Source organism: Mirounga leonina, unplaced genomic scaffold (assembly GCF_011800145.1).
Source record: "Mirounga leonina isolate KUSES-001 unplaced genomic scaffold, KU_Mleo_1.0 Mir_366, whole genome shotgun sequence".
NCBI classification, from domain to species: domain Eukaryota; kingdom Metazoa; phylum Chordata; class Mammalia; order Carnivora; family Phocidae; genus Mirounga; species Mirounga leonina.
Window position 1 is genome coordinate 19,318,056 of NW_023270709.1, and position 14,602 is coordinate 19,332,657.

Genomic DNA, 14,602 nt, shown 5'->3' on the forward strand with positions numbered 1-14,602 from the left:
TTTACAAACAGTCAAGATGGCCTGAAGTTTGGAAATGGCTCAAACGAAAGTGACTGGGCTAAGGAGAAGGGCTGTCTAGACAGGGCCTCAGGGAGCAGAACAAGACTGGGAATGAGGTGGCCGTCTGCAACCATGTGGCTGGCAGACAGACGGCGTGTGTGCCCTGCAGGACTCCGGGACTGTGGGAGAAACATCAGGTCACAAATTATGTGCCAGAAAATTCAGATTTGCTGGTTTCATAACACTATCAACTCCATTATACTTCCCTTTATCATTATAGACGCAAATAACAGCACTATGCTTCTGCGCCTACCCTAAAGAGACAATCTGGGCATGTACACCCTCTGTTCAAAAGGAGTCTGATTTCTCCTAAATGCCCAGGACATACTCTTGTAATAAGAATGAGAATGAGAATAAGCAGCAGGAGTAGTTACCACTTAACATATGGGCACCAACAAGGTGTTTTTAATATATTATCTCTAATCCTTTCAACAGTACCAAAAACGGGGCTCCATTCATAGATTAAGAATAAAGCCTTGGGGGTGCCTGGTGACTCAGTCGGTTGAGCGTCTGTCTGCCTTCGGCTCAGGTCATGATCTCGGGTTCCTGGGATCGAGCCCCGCATCGGGCTCCCTGCTCTGCTTCTCCCTCTCCCTCTGCTCCTCCCCACTGCACTTGCGCTCTCTCTCTCTCAAATAAATAAATAAAATCTTGAAAAAAAAAAAAGAACAAAGCCTCAGAGAAGTTAACGACATTTAACACTGCAGCTGGAAACTCAATCAGGATCTACCTGACTCCAGAGCCTAGGATACCATGCTGTTTCTGATGAGCATTGGGATGGACTGATTAACCAACTGACTGACCATGGTTATTTAGGGCTCAAGACCTGACTCTATGCTAGGGACCAAACTGAGCAGGCACGAGGGCTAAGAAGAAAATGTATTTTCTCCCCTCTTCAAGTAGACTCTGGATACACCCTTCTTTTAAGCCGAAATAAGAGAATTTCTGGAGATGAGGAAACCATGTCCAAGTTGCTCATGTGAAGAAATTGAGAAGTGTGGTATCTGCTTCCTGGCCAGGTAATCAACAGACGCTCCCCGGCTTCCTGGTAGAGGAAGCTGGCTGCCATGGGGAAGGAAAAAGGGAAGGCGGCACGAGACATGGGTGGTCCTTCCCTGAGCAGCTCACGGCACTCAGCATGGACTGTGACAGTCCTGGAAAGTCACTCGCACGACACTGGTGCAGGCCGTCCGCCCCACCCTGTCAGGCCACTCACCAGTGGGCGGGCGCCCCCGGAACCCCGCTGCCGGGGGCAGGCACCAGCACGGCGTTTCTCTCCTCGGTCAGGCCCACCCACTGCTCCACAAGCCGGGCTTCCCGCTCCACGTCGTCCTCCGTCTTCTCTGCAGGACAAAATGAGGGGATGAGCACCAAGACGGGGGAAAAGACAATTTCCAGATTTAAAATAAATAGGTTTTCACTTGGTGACATCCCCAAGTGGCTGGAACATCCATGATGTTCCAAAAAGGATGGGAGGCTTTGAAGTTCCAGCCTGAGCACCCAGACAAGCTCAGAGAGGCTAGGATTCTCACTTGATGGACCTCCGGGTAGGGACATGGAAAAGAGCATCAGGACAGGGATGAGAACACGGGTTATGTTTCCTGGTTCTGTACTCTGGGGAAGTTATTCGACAGACGAGTCTGGGCTTCCTAATCCATCAAATAGGGCTCATACAAGTCATGTCTACTTTACACGCTTGTTGGAAAGATCCAGTGACATAATGGATGTGACATTGCTTTATAAAACTATACACCACTGTACAGAGGATTAAAACACGCCACACTCTGTAAGACTAACTTTATTGTCCTTTATGTTCCTTACTAAAGGGATTTTACAGAACATATTTTGAAACCCTCTGATTCAGGGCGCCTGGGTGGCTCAGTTGGTTGAGCGACTGCCTTCGGCTCAGGTCATGATCCTGGACTCACAGGATCGAGTCCCGCATCAGGCTCCCTGCTCGGCAGGGAGTCTGCTTCTCCCTCTGACCCTCCTCCCTCTCATGCTCTCTGTCTCTCATTCTCTCTCTCTCAAAAAAATAAATAAAATCTTTAAAAAAAAAAAAAAAAAAGAAACCCTCTGATTCATAATTCCACCCTGGAGCTATCTGGGTAGAGTCAAAGCGAGTTTCCATCAGCAGGTTGAGCACATAGACAAACTGACATCAAGAACGCTGAGCCAAGATGTTCTACTGAGGGGGGAGCTTTTGCTAACTTCTACTTGAAATGGATGAACACTCATAATGTGTCCTTTGATGCAGAACCCACCACAATGCATGGACCATCAAGTCAGGGTGAGAGACTAAGGGTTTTAAGAACATAGCTCGACCCTGGAGCCCACACGGCTGCCGCCAGCAAAAGCAAACTGTGTCCCTGGAGCTGAGTGGCCAGGAGGCCCACCTGCACCAGCTGAGCACATCACTGCCGCCCCACAGGAGCTGGGTGCTGACCTGCCACGTGTGACCCGAGAGCTGCTGTCAGTCCCAGGTCCGGAGCCCGGAGCGCCTTGTAAGGACATGTGGGTTCTGACAGCATCTGCATTCTTCGGAACTAAATGCGAGTTTAACATTTAACATCACCGTTGACGCAGAGGCTTGTAAACGTTTATTACTTTCCAATCCAATACCATGCCAAAGGAGTCACTATTGTCTATAATTGTTATGAGGTCAGAACACTAAGATCACATTGTCCCGACGACTGTCTAGAAGGGAAAAGGCCACTCCCGGGAAAGAGTTTAATCTCACATACCTTTTTTATTGCTGACTTTTTTAATCTGCTCATCTAAGTACTCTCGTCGTTTGATGAGTGCGTCAGACCACCTCTCTCTCACACAGTTTAAGTCTTCTTCCTGACGTTGGGAGGGAAAACATTTTCCTGTAGAATACACAGACGACTCTTTTTTTTTTTTTTAAGCAAAGATGTTTACATGGATCAGGAAAGTTTTCATTCGGAAAGGCCATTGAACACTGCTGTATGATTAATATGCCAGAAAGCAAAGAGGCCTCAGAAACATAGCATGCTGATCAAGGAACCCATTACTCAGAAATCAGAGCCCCTGGATTGCCAAAAGGATAATTATACTTAAAAGCAAGAGAAGCTCAAACTACACCAGCTGTGGGGATGATTCTTACGTGTGTGTGTGTGTGTGTGTGTGTGTGTGTGTGTGTTTAAATCAGAGCTATTCATTTGAAGGATGCATGATTCCAAGCAGAAGGACACCATGAACAGAGCCCAAATCATGGAACAGCGAATGGAATGGAAAAAGAGAAAACAGGCATTTTCATAGTTCGTCATTCAATGGCCTCGAAACATGTATTTTCTGAAATGCAAAGAACAGATCAGCAGAGAACCTTTCAAACTTGCTGCCAAGATTTTACCTCCGACCACTACCGTAAGGCTCACCAAAAATCTCCCATGCAAACAGCCCACATGCAGCCAGCCATGCTTTAAGAACTCCCAGAAGCAGCCGCTGGGACGTGGCCGTGAACAACGTGGCCGGAAGCGCACGGACAGCAGGACGTTAGTTAATGGCATTGCTGAGATCCAAGGGGAGACTGGGATTTCACCCCTGAAGTTGGTTTTCGTTTGCTTGTTTTCTTTTAGTAAAGTTATGAGGGAAATAAACCCATCAATTCTACTCAAAATGCTCTCTGACTTGCCTCATTCCAGTCTAACCCTTAAGACGTGGCATTAAGAGCGGGTGGCAGGGGACTTCTGAGGCTCTATCTACAACGTACCCACAGTTCACATACCGGAAGGCACCCCGGGAAAACTGTGGAGAATGAGTACAAAGACTGGGAACCAAACCCGGAAAACTTCACTTTGATTTGCTGCCTTGCCTGGTCCTATCGTCCCACATTCCATGACAGGAGGCTGGCCAGCACTGACTAGGGACGAGTTCACGGGTGGCTTTTTTTTTTTTTTTTCTAAATTTCCAAAAAGAAAAAGCTGAGATTTAAATTCTCCAAGTTATGGATAATTAAGCTGGGTCCTAATGACAGAAAGAAGCTGGCTAACCCAAACTAAACTATGTGCATGAAATGTTTTCAATTTCCTATCCAGCAAGAGACTTTTAAACTAAAACTGCAGATTAGAACAGTCCTACTCTCTTGGACGTGAGGCACGAAGTGCAGTTTTGCATAGAAAACACAAGGTTCAACTGAAAGATTATGGATGGATGATTCCACGGTTTTAAAAATCATTCACTTAATACAGTGATAACGGTCTTGCTTCGAAAGTCTTTACAAGCTAATTCAAGATAGCAGAGCAGCAATGCAGTATCCGGTCATACGTTTTGAACGGACAGAGAAATCTATAGCAACAGTACTGTATCCCTGATTATGTTTAAAGCAAATCCAAAGCGAGTGAGAGTCTGCGTGTTCTTGCTCGATGGTCCTCCTTCCTCCTCCCTGCCCTCTGCTTTGCGGATGCTAGCCGTTAGCAGCAGCCGTGCCCCATGCCACAGAACGACAGCAACAGCGATACCTGATAACTATCCATATCATCACCATCCTCATCATCTCTCTGGGAGGAAAAAAATAAACACAAAGGACATGCATTTTTGTTTCTCAAACAGCACACAGGTAATTCTTCAAGCGTAACACACACATTACAATGGACAGCACACGGAACACCCAGCATAATAAAACATTTAAATGATTTGCAAGAAAGGTTTAGTGGATTTAATTCACTCGCCTCTAAGAATTCGAGTTTTGTTTTGTTATGTTTTTAATAAAGAAAGCAACCATTTAAAAAAAAAAAAAAAAGAACTCTCTTCGATGGGACTAGGAATCAACGTCACTGGGCCAGGCTTTACCCTGTCATCATGCGAATGGCGCATACGCATTTCTGGGTGGGCTATCTGAGATTTGGGGCGGACTCAGAAGGACAAAATGGTAGAACTAGACTACCTCTCAATCTCTTAGTTTAGCCGTGAGGCAGACGGGGCCCCGAAGGATGAAATGTTTTAACCCAAGGATCACCCAAGTGGTGGCAGAGTCAGGACTGGGTGCCAGGCTGCTAGTTACCCCACTCAGTGTCCTTTCCCCCTGCACCACACCACATGCACTGAGGAAATCCTCACAGGCGAAAGCCCACCGGGAGCCTCAGGCTTCCTCAGCGTACAACAGTCTCAAGAGCACAGCCTGCCATGCTGAATATTGGATCTGCTGTCGCCCATTACTGGTTATGTTAGCATCATACCAATCAGTTGGGTAATACAGTTTACAATAGTTTATAATAATTGTATAAAGCAATGATTTTGGCAAAAACATCTGGCAAAACAAAACCACCATGTTGAAAATAAAAGGATTTAGTTGAGACAGGTTTCCTTAGACAGAAGAGTAAGGAAACTCCCATTTGTAGGGAATAACCATCTACCCGGAGGCAGGTTCTACTCAAAATGAACCCTGGCCCCTGTAATAATCGTCTTTGTTTTTTTCCTACTATTGGAGGGTTAATATTCAAACAGGCAGTGAAGTGGTCTAGTCATAAAAAGACAAACCTTTTTTTTTAAGTGCTTTAAAATATAATTACATTACTCTCATATATAAGTATACTTCAATATATACTGCTTTTTAAAAGTGCTTTAAAAATACAGTTAAACATTCTCTGCATAGATTTCAAAATCCACTTTTTTTTTTAAGTTTGGAACCCATCATTTGAGTAACTAACTTATTAAATGTATGCCTAATACTGAAGTAATTTTTCTTTTTTCTTCAAGATTTTATTTTTTAAGTAATATCTATATCCAACGTGGGGCTCAAACTCACAACCCCGAGGTCAAGGGTCCCATGCTCTACTGACTGAGCCAGCCAGAGACCCCCTGAAGTAATTTTTGACTTAATTCCCCACATTATTGAATAAAGTACAGTAGCTTGAATTTATCATTACTATTTTTTAGACTAAGAAGATCCTTCTATTAACTGAGAACTAGCCTCAGCTTTCATGATGTATAACTTGTGAAATCAGCATATTCTGGACTGGCTTGAGCTACCGCATCAGAATATTTCTAAAGTACTACGTCAACAAAATAAGTTCTGGATGTGACTTTGAGCATGGCTGCAAAGAAAAATAAAAGCTTTAAAACAGTCACAGTTTAGAGGCACCTAGGTGGCTCAGTCAGTTAAGCATCTGACTCTTAATTTCAGCTCAGGTCATGATCTCAGGGTCGTGGGATTGAGCCCCACATCGGGCTCTGTGCTCAGCAGGGAGTCTACTTCTCTTTTTCTCCCTCTCCCTCTGTCCTCTCTCTCCAAAATAAATAAAATTTTAAAAATCTTTATAAAAAAATTAGCCACAGTTTATTGATTGATTGATTTTTTAAGCAGGCTCCATGCCCAGTGTGAAGCCCAACATGGGGCTTGAACTCACAACCCTGAGATCGAGACCTGAGCTGAGATGAAGAGTTGGCCGCTCAATGATTGAGCCACCCAGGCGTCCTGAAATAGTCACCACTTAAATCTGCATGACTGGCGCTATGTTCTTTAAAGAGCATTTAGCACTGGGGAAAGCTCGAATTTTGACAAAAATGAGTTTTAACTCAGAAGGTAGAGCAGTTTTAAAAGTGCAAATAATCAATCTTTATAAGGTTCCTCAAATGGGAACATGTAGTCAGTTGGTGATCCCGGTTGTATAGGTCATGATTTAGGATGTAAATTCAAAGTTTTATCTAAGGTGAGAGATTTACTAAGCCACAAAATTTTAGTATAGACTGGGATCTCAGGGAATTATTAAGTCTCCTTCATCATTCTGGAGAAGAGAGAAGGGGAACTCGAGGTTTGCATTATCCCAACAAGGTAACCAGGAAGGCCGTGCTAGACTGAAGAATCCAGGTCCCCCCGGTTCCAGGCCAGCGACCTTTCTACCAGGCCCTGCAGCCACCCCCAAGGTTGATGGCTGAGTGAGGGACTGAGCTGGGATGAGAATCCACACAACCCAGTCTTCTACTCCACATATGAGGAAAAGTCTGGGGGAGGCTTCTCCCCCAGAACAGCAGACTGTCCTCAGGCCTTCCTTCATACTCTCTCTGGCTCTGAGAACCAGGGGCAATTTTGGCCTGGGACAGGGAAGGCGGCGTTTGACAAAACCATGCCTTCCTAAGGCCTCGTAGGCCAAGCCACTGTTCCTTCTAGCTTTCAGAAAGTCTTCGCCTGAATGCCAGGGAGTGCAAGGAAACTGAGACTGAAGATGAATCATTTTCAAGACGGGCTGGGCCTCCACCCAGGTGCCACAGAGAAACGTCACAACAGGCAGTGCTCCCTCTCTCGTGTGGTAGTGAAGCAGCCAGAGTTCAATGGGCTGATTCCTCCCCTAATTCATACCTGACAGTAAACTGGGGACTGAGCGAAAGCACATGCCTTCTTTCAGGCCACTTCAGGCAAGTTCCTAATCTCAAAGTTCATCCTCACAGAGTGATGAAGAGCTGGGGTTGGTAACATGAAGATTAATTCTTTGATGTTTTCACCTTTCACTTTTTACAAATATTTACTTATTTATTTAAAAAATAATGTCTGCACCCAATATGGGACTCAAGACCCCAAGATCAAGATTCACATGTTCTTCCAGCTGAGCCATCCAGGTGCCCCCCAATCTTTTAATTTTAAAATGAGAACAGAAGATTTAGTAAAGGAGGATTTAATGGACAAAAATGATCATGAGGACAACTTTTAATTGGGAAAAAAAAAAGAAAGCTTTCAAAGAACTGTTAAATTATGCCAGTGTAGGGCACCTGGGTGGCTCAGTCATTAAGCGGTTGTCTTCAGCTCAGGTCATGATCCCAGGGTCCTGGGATCGAGCCCCGCATTGGGCTCCCTACTCAGCGGGAAGCCTGCTTCTACCTCTCCCTCTCTCCCTGCTTGTGTTCCCTCTCTCGCTTTGTCTCTGTCAAATAAATAAATAAAATCTTTAAAAAAAAAATTATGCCAGTGTATGGGGGCAATTTTATATTAATAAAAGTGGACTGGGCCAGGCAACCATGCCAAATATCCAACATAACCTAACTGGAGCCAGACAGAAAATGAAATCTGACTGAAGTAAATGAGTAACATACCATTCATATGTGTGTTTACAAATAAAATTATTATTAATCAACACTAAGCTGGTACAGTATTTCAAACCTCATAAGAAAGGCAATGGATGGAAATGTGAAGGGAGGGGTATAGATAATAAGGTCAGGACAAGGAGTTTGGTCATATTCCCCAAAGGTCTCCATCCCAGATCACTGACTGCCTTTCTCTGCATTAGCTGGTCCTCGCTGCAGACTACTTCCAATGTGCTGGTCTTACCTGGTAACTGTCCAGCCCTCTCTGCAGCTTGGTGGACCTGGCAGTGACGCACCCAATGGAGACAGACAGGATGGCTTCGACCATGAGTGGTAGTGTCCCGGAATGCTGCACGGGTTTCACTGTGACTTGCACCCTCCGGGAATGACCCTGCAGAGGGCGGCGGGTGGGGGACAATGGGTGCCAGGAATGGGAAGGGCAAGGAATGGGGGAAGAGGATAAAGGAAGAGAAGAGAATCAGGGAATACAGAAGCCCATAACTAGAAAATTCCCAGAAACGGTGTGTAAGAGTGGGACAAAGAGAAAACAAAAACAAAGAAAACCAAGCCTAGTACCTGTCTGAGTTGGAAGATGCCTCCCGTGTTGACATCTTTTGCCTGGTGAAGCTCCACTGCTGTGTATTCTCCTAGCTCGTTCAATTCCAGTATGGAGAGCCACATCTCTATTCTCCGTGTTACCTCATTCCACCTGCAGAAACACGTTCCCATGGACAACAACGTCAATGCCCAGGGACATCATGAGCAATAGGAATGAGCCACCACCCCCTGAGCCCTTACTATGGGCTGGACATCGCGCGGTCATGTAGGTTTTCTTATTTAACTCTCAAAACAACCCTATGGTTTGGCTTTTCTCTTTATTTTATTGAGGTATAATGTATATTCAGTGAAATGTCCAGTTTTCAAGTAGAGTTTGATGAATTGTGAAAATGCACATACCTCTGTCACTACCCCATCATTTGCCTCTGCAAGTTTGCTCACGCCCCTTCCCGTTCAATACCCACAGCATCCCACAGCGGCCATGTAACTATAAATTAGTTCTGCTTGGGCGCCTGGGTGGTTCAGTCGGTTAAGCGACGGCCTTCGGCTCAGGTCATGATCCTGGAGTCCCTGGATCGAGTCCCGCATCGGGCTCCCTGCTCGGCGGGGAGCCTGCTTCTCCCTCTGCCCCTCACCCCTCTCATGTGCTCTCTCTCTCTCATTCTCTGTCAAATAATAAATAAAATCTTTATAAAAATAAATAAATAAAGTTTCATTGGGCGCCTGGGTGGCTCAGTTGGTTAAGCAGCTGCCTTCGGCTCAGGTCATGATCCTGGAGTCCTGGGATCGAGTCCCGCATCGGGCTCCCTGCTCAGTGGGGAGTCTGCTTCTCCCTCTGACCCTCCCCCCTCTCATGTGCTCTCTCTCTCAAATGAATAAATAAAATCTTTAAAAAAAAATAAAAAAAAAAAATAAATTAGTTCTGCTTGTTCTAGAAATTCATAAGAAGGGAATCATTAGTGCATACTCTTTTAGGTCTGGCCTTTTTGGTTCAGTGTAATGTTTCTGCGATTCATTCAAATGGGTATCTGTTGTCCTTTTCTTTGTTAACAGAGCTGAGTAATATTTGTTACATGACTAGTAGTATAATTTGTTTATCAAACATTCTCACACATTTGGGTTGTTGGCAGTTTGGGGGATATTATAAGAAGAACAGCCATGAACATTTGTGAACAAGTCTGTTTACAGACTTACATTTTCATTTTTCTTGGGGAAATACCCAGGAGTAGATTGCTAGGTCACAGAAAAGGCAAAGGATCAAATTTCCAAGAAGATATCCTCCTGCGCAAGATGACGGGGCAAATTTCCAAGAAGAGGAAGTTTGTGGCCGATGGCATCTTCAAAGCTCAAGTGAATGAGTTTCTCACTGAGGAGCTGGCTGAGGATGGCTACTCTGGAGCTGAGGTACGAGTTATAGGAACCGGGACAGAAATCATGATCTCGGCTACCAGGATGCGCAAAGTTTTTGGGGAAAAGGGCTGGTGGACCTGAGAACTGACTGCAGTGGTTCAGCAGAGGTTTGGCTTCCCTGAGGGCAGTGGAGAGCTTTATGCTAAAAAGGTGGCCATGGGAGGTCCGTGTGCTATCACCCAGGCCAAGTCTCTGCGTGACCAGCTCCTAGGATACCTTGCTGTGTGGCGGATCTGCCATGGCGTGCAGTGGTTCATCATGGAGAGTGGGGCCAAAGAACCGTGAGGTCCTGGTGTCCGGGAAACTCTGAGGACAGAGGGCCAAATCCAGCAAGTTTGTGGCTGGCGTGATGATTACCAGCGGGGACCCTGTTAACTGCTGCTCAGACAGGATGTGCTGGGCATCAGAGTGAAGACTGTGCTTCCCTGGGACCCACGTGATGAGACAGGCCCTAAGAGGTCTGTGCCTCACCATGTGAGCACTGGGGACCCCGAAGGTGAGATACTGCTCAGCACCTCCACTGTGGAACAGCCTGCCATGCCCTGGCCAGTTCCCACAGCACAACAGGGGCTCCTTGGCAGCTGAATCCAGAGTCTAAATATTGCTCTATACAGACTTTTATAAAAGCTTCCAAAAAGGAAAAAAAAAAAAGGAAAATATCCTGTTTTTTTTTTTTTTTAATAAGCTTTACAGTTTTATCTTTCCCATGAAAGGTTCCGATCCATCCCAAAATAAATTTTGTGTATCGTGTGAAGCCAAGATCCAGGTTGGTTTTGACCTAGCAGATACGTGGTTGTTTCCGTACTGTTTGTTGAAAAGGCTTTCCTTCCCCCATCCAACGTCCTCGATGCCTGCTAGTTCCTTTTATTGTTCCCATTTCACCAAGGAGGAGGCAGGCCCGGGGACCCCTACTCTTACCCTCTGGCCTGGTGCCAGTCTTGAGCCTGCATCAGCTCAGCCAAGTACACACCTGTCATGCAACGTTCTCGTCTTCGCATGAAGGGAGTCGACTTCCCAGACAGAGCTGCCGTTCCCAGCACAGCGGTGGCCCCACACCTCAATGGCCAGGGCTCCGTCAGACAGGAACTCCAGGAGCTCCTCTGTCACCGTCACCACGTAGTCCTGGGGCAAGTGGGAGCAAGGGAAGAGCAACGAGAATCACGCACCGAGCAATCTGTGCAATTTCCGTTTTTACCCTTCCATTGTGTAGAGATCCACTTTGGAGGTGGTTTAGTCTGATCCCAACCTGAAAACCACCTGTGCTGTTTTAAAGACCCGGAATACTAGCTCTTATACTAGCAAGGAAGGAGGGACTGAGTGCAACTCCCTTCTTTAATCAGGGCGGACACTGAAAGAAGCATCCTGTCCAGCATCACGGTGCTTGGGAGTGAATCCGCACCTAGCACCTGCTTTCTTCGTGGTTCTGGAGGACCACTCAGAACTCCCGCCGTAGGCTAATCAGCACATCACAAAAAAAGAACGTCTGATTGCTCCTTGCTATGGCTTGGGAGACTGTGAACAGAATTAAATTTCCTATGATTATCTTCATGATTCTGTGCTCTTGCTCTGAAACTCCCCCACTCCAGCTCCTCATCATGAAACGCAGACAGAGGAGTGTGAGGAAATGAACACTGAGTGGACTGGAGTATGGAAATCACCCTGAACAAAGCGGCAGGCAAGGGGCCAAGCCGAGCATCTTTCCAGCAGCATCTTAGTGAAGTCTCTGGTGAAGACAACTCTGCAGCTCTCAATTCTGGAAAGCTCAGCCAAGTACACATCTGTCATGCAACGTTCTCGTCTTCGCATGAAGGGAGTCGACTTCCCAGACTATGTTGATTTAACATTCTACTACTTACCTTCTTACTTATTGTATTTGGAGATAGAGCCAGAATTTTAGAAGGAAAACAAACCAATGATCAATTAGTACAAGCTACACATCTTATTGATGAAAAAAACCCCAAGGTCACACAGTGAATTCAAGGTCACACAGTGAATCCGAGGTCTCTGCGACTAGCGTTCATCAAAATAGTTGCTAACCAGAATGTACTTAAAATTCAGGCTTCATTCTTCTACAGGAACAGCTTTGTGGATCCAAAGAAAGATGGGGACTATTTAAGAGAGTATACAGACAACAATAACCAAAAAATAACTCATAAGGATTCTGAGAAACAGACTTGGTGAATATGGGTGAAAGAAAAAAAAGAGTGGACTATTTGTTTTCAGAAAAAGAAAGACTTAACAGTCTTTTACCTATGTGAAATTTGATAGGTGTAGAGCCAGAAAGAAAAAGCACAATTTCCAAAGGAAAGGGTTTAGAGTATCTGTTAAGGATTGTGCAAGGAAAAACAAAATTACAACAGAATGTAGTGTCTGTCTGTCAGTCAGAAACAACCTGTGGGCAGTCTGACGTGAAAACCAGGAAGGGTGGCTGATGGTCACACGACAGGGCCAACGAACAGTCACCGAAAATTCACCTTGTCCACTGACCTTTTCTTTAAAAACTCATTTGGCACATTAGAATATGATGCTTGGAGTGTTATACCGTATTCCAACGACTGGAAAGAGGTTCACCTATATTAAAGGGTATAATTCTACAATATACATAACATGACCACATTTTTGTAAAAAAAAAAAAAAACAACTTTCTAAAGACATTATGCATGCATGATGGTAAGAGACGGTATCTATGCCCATTGTTGTGTGAACATGTATTGACCACACATAGATAAAAGTTGGAGGGCACAAAAAATAGTTTATCTAAATGTGTACAAATGTTACTAGCCATTACACCTCTAGGACCTAAGACTTCAGGGAGAGGCCTTTCAGATTTTATTTTATTTATTTATTTGTTTATTTATTTATTTATTTTAAGATTTTATTTATTTATTTGACAGAGAGAGACATAGTGAGAGCAGGGACACAAGCAGGGGGAGTGGGAGAGGGAGAAGCAGGCTTCCCGCCGAGCAGGGAGCCCGATGTGGGGCTCGATCCCAGGACCCTGGGATCATGACCTGAGCTGAAGGCAGACGCTTAACAACTGAGCCATACAGGCACCCTCAGATTTTATTTTAAAAACTTCCCATCAGGGGCGCCTGGGTAGCTCAGCCGTTTAGCGTCTGCCTTCGGCTCAGGTCATGATCCCGGGGTCCTGGGATCGAGCCCTGCTTGTGTTCCCTCTCTCCCTGTTTCTCTCTGTCAAATAAATAAATAAAATCTTTAAAAAAAAAACACAAAAAAAACCTTCCCATCTGAATTTGTACTGAAGTACATTTTGAGGTTAAAAAGTGCAACACACATATTACCTTTATTAAACATTCTTATAGGGGGAACCTGTAAGTTATAAGAAGAGTTTTGAATGGCACCCAGGTCCATTGCCTCCCGTGTAGCTCGTCTTGTAATGGCGCCCATACCTTACAATGAGAGAAAGTGACGGTGTACTGGGCGTCCCTGGACTGAGGGGAAGGCACCTCGGGGTCCACCACTGGGGCCGCCACCGTAGATTCACACTGGTCCCAGAATGTGTATTGACAGAAGACAAAATTTGAGAGGTTTAAGGGCAGCCCAGTTGCCTCTTTAATTTTTACCTAAAGAGATTAAAAAAAAAAACAATGAAATTCTGATCAAGAAAACATTAACCTATGCACGCTTACTTCCAATACTTCTATTTTAAGTAAATCGGTTATCCGTTGGATACCTGAAAACGTCTGGCATATGAGGGGTTCCACTTATAATCAGTCTGTACCACGACCACCGCTGTAGCATGTGGGCCCGGCAACAAACACACTCATCCTCTCAAATTTTCCTACTGGCTGAGCTTCTGACGCAGAAGCAACCTTTACTGGAAAAGCACGATTCCCTGAACAACATACACTTCCTGCAGCCAAAAGCCCAGGGGCTTCTTAAAATTTCATCAACTGGCATCAGAAAGTGCGCTCTACTTCTGGAAAAAGTACTGCCCGCCGTGGAAGTTGTGCTCAGAAAGCTTAACGTTTACTACGCTCTACGAAAACTCCCAAGATCTTCTGTTGAGCTGCCTTGCCTGAACACGGTGGCTTATCGCGCCCGCCCATCCTGTCCTCTCACCCGGCATGTCAGTTTCCTGACCCGGTGAACGACCTCCCCACTGTTGTCCACGACTTCAAGGCTCCCGCCTTCGCTGGAGTTCTCCGAGGAGTCATCCTCCGCCACGCGCTCCGGGACGGCCCCTGTCACTCGCATCACTTCTACGTGGAGACGCCCGGCAACCTGCAGCAGGGACCAGAGTGCCTGTGGGTTACAGGCATCGTGTGCAGAAGCCTGACCTGAGACGGAGAGCACGCCGCCAGACCCCCGGGCTGCTGCTGGGCCTGCTCCGGCGGTGGGAACCTCACGCCTTCCACAGCCGGTCCTTCCATCGCCTCCCCTGCAATCACCCTGCCTGACTTGGAGCCAAACCTGCCTCTCTGCCACTTGCCTTTTGGAGTCATCTTCCTTCTCATCCTTCTTTACAGGCAGCCCACGAACAGAGTAAAGGCTGCTCTCGTATTCTACCCGGAGT

The 14,602-nt window shown here is 45.8% G+C and overlaps 1 protein-coding gene across 1 annotated transcript in view; it reads right to left on the reverse strand.

The window, feature by feature from the left end:
* The window catches only part of KIF13A (kinesin family member 13A), a 205,489-nt gene that overhangs the window by 24,378 nt on the left and 166,509 nt on the right, over positions 1-14,602 (reverse strand). Inside the window, exons 21-28 of the mRNA XM_034985737.1 lie at positions 14,149-14,310; positions 13,476-13,649; positions 11,036-11,187; positions 8,674-8,806; positions 8,342-8,488; positions 4,542-4,580; positions 2,805-2,904; positions 1,277-1,403 (exon numbers count right to left, since the gene is read on the reverse strand). Of these exons, the coding sequence (XP_034841628.1) occupies positions 1,277-1,403; positions 2,805-2,904; positions 4,542-4,580; positions 8,342-8,488; positions 8,674-8,806; positions 11,036-11,187; positions 13,476-13,649; positions 14,149-14,310 (1,034 nt within the window). The remainder of the gene's footprint in view (positions 1-1,276; positions 1,404-2,804; positions 2,905-4,541; positions 4,581-8,341; positions 8,489-8,673; positions 8,807-11,035; positions 11,188-13,475; positions 13,650-14,148; positions 14,311-14,602) is intronic.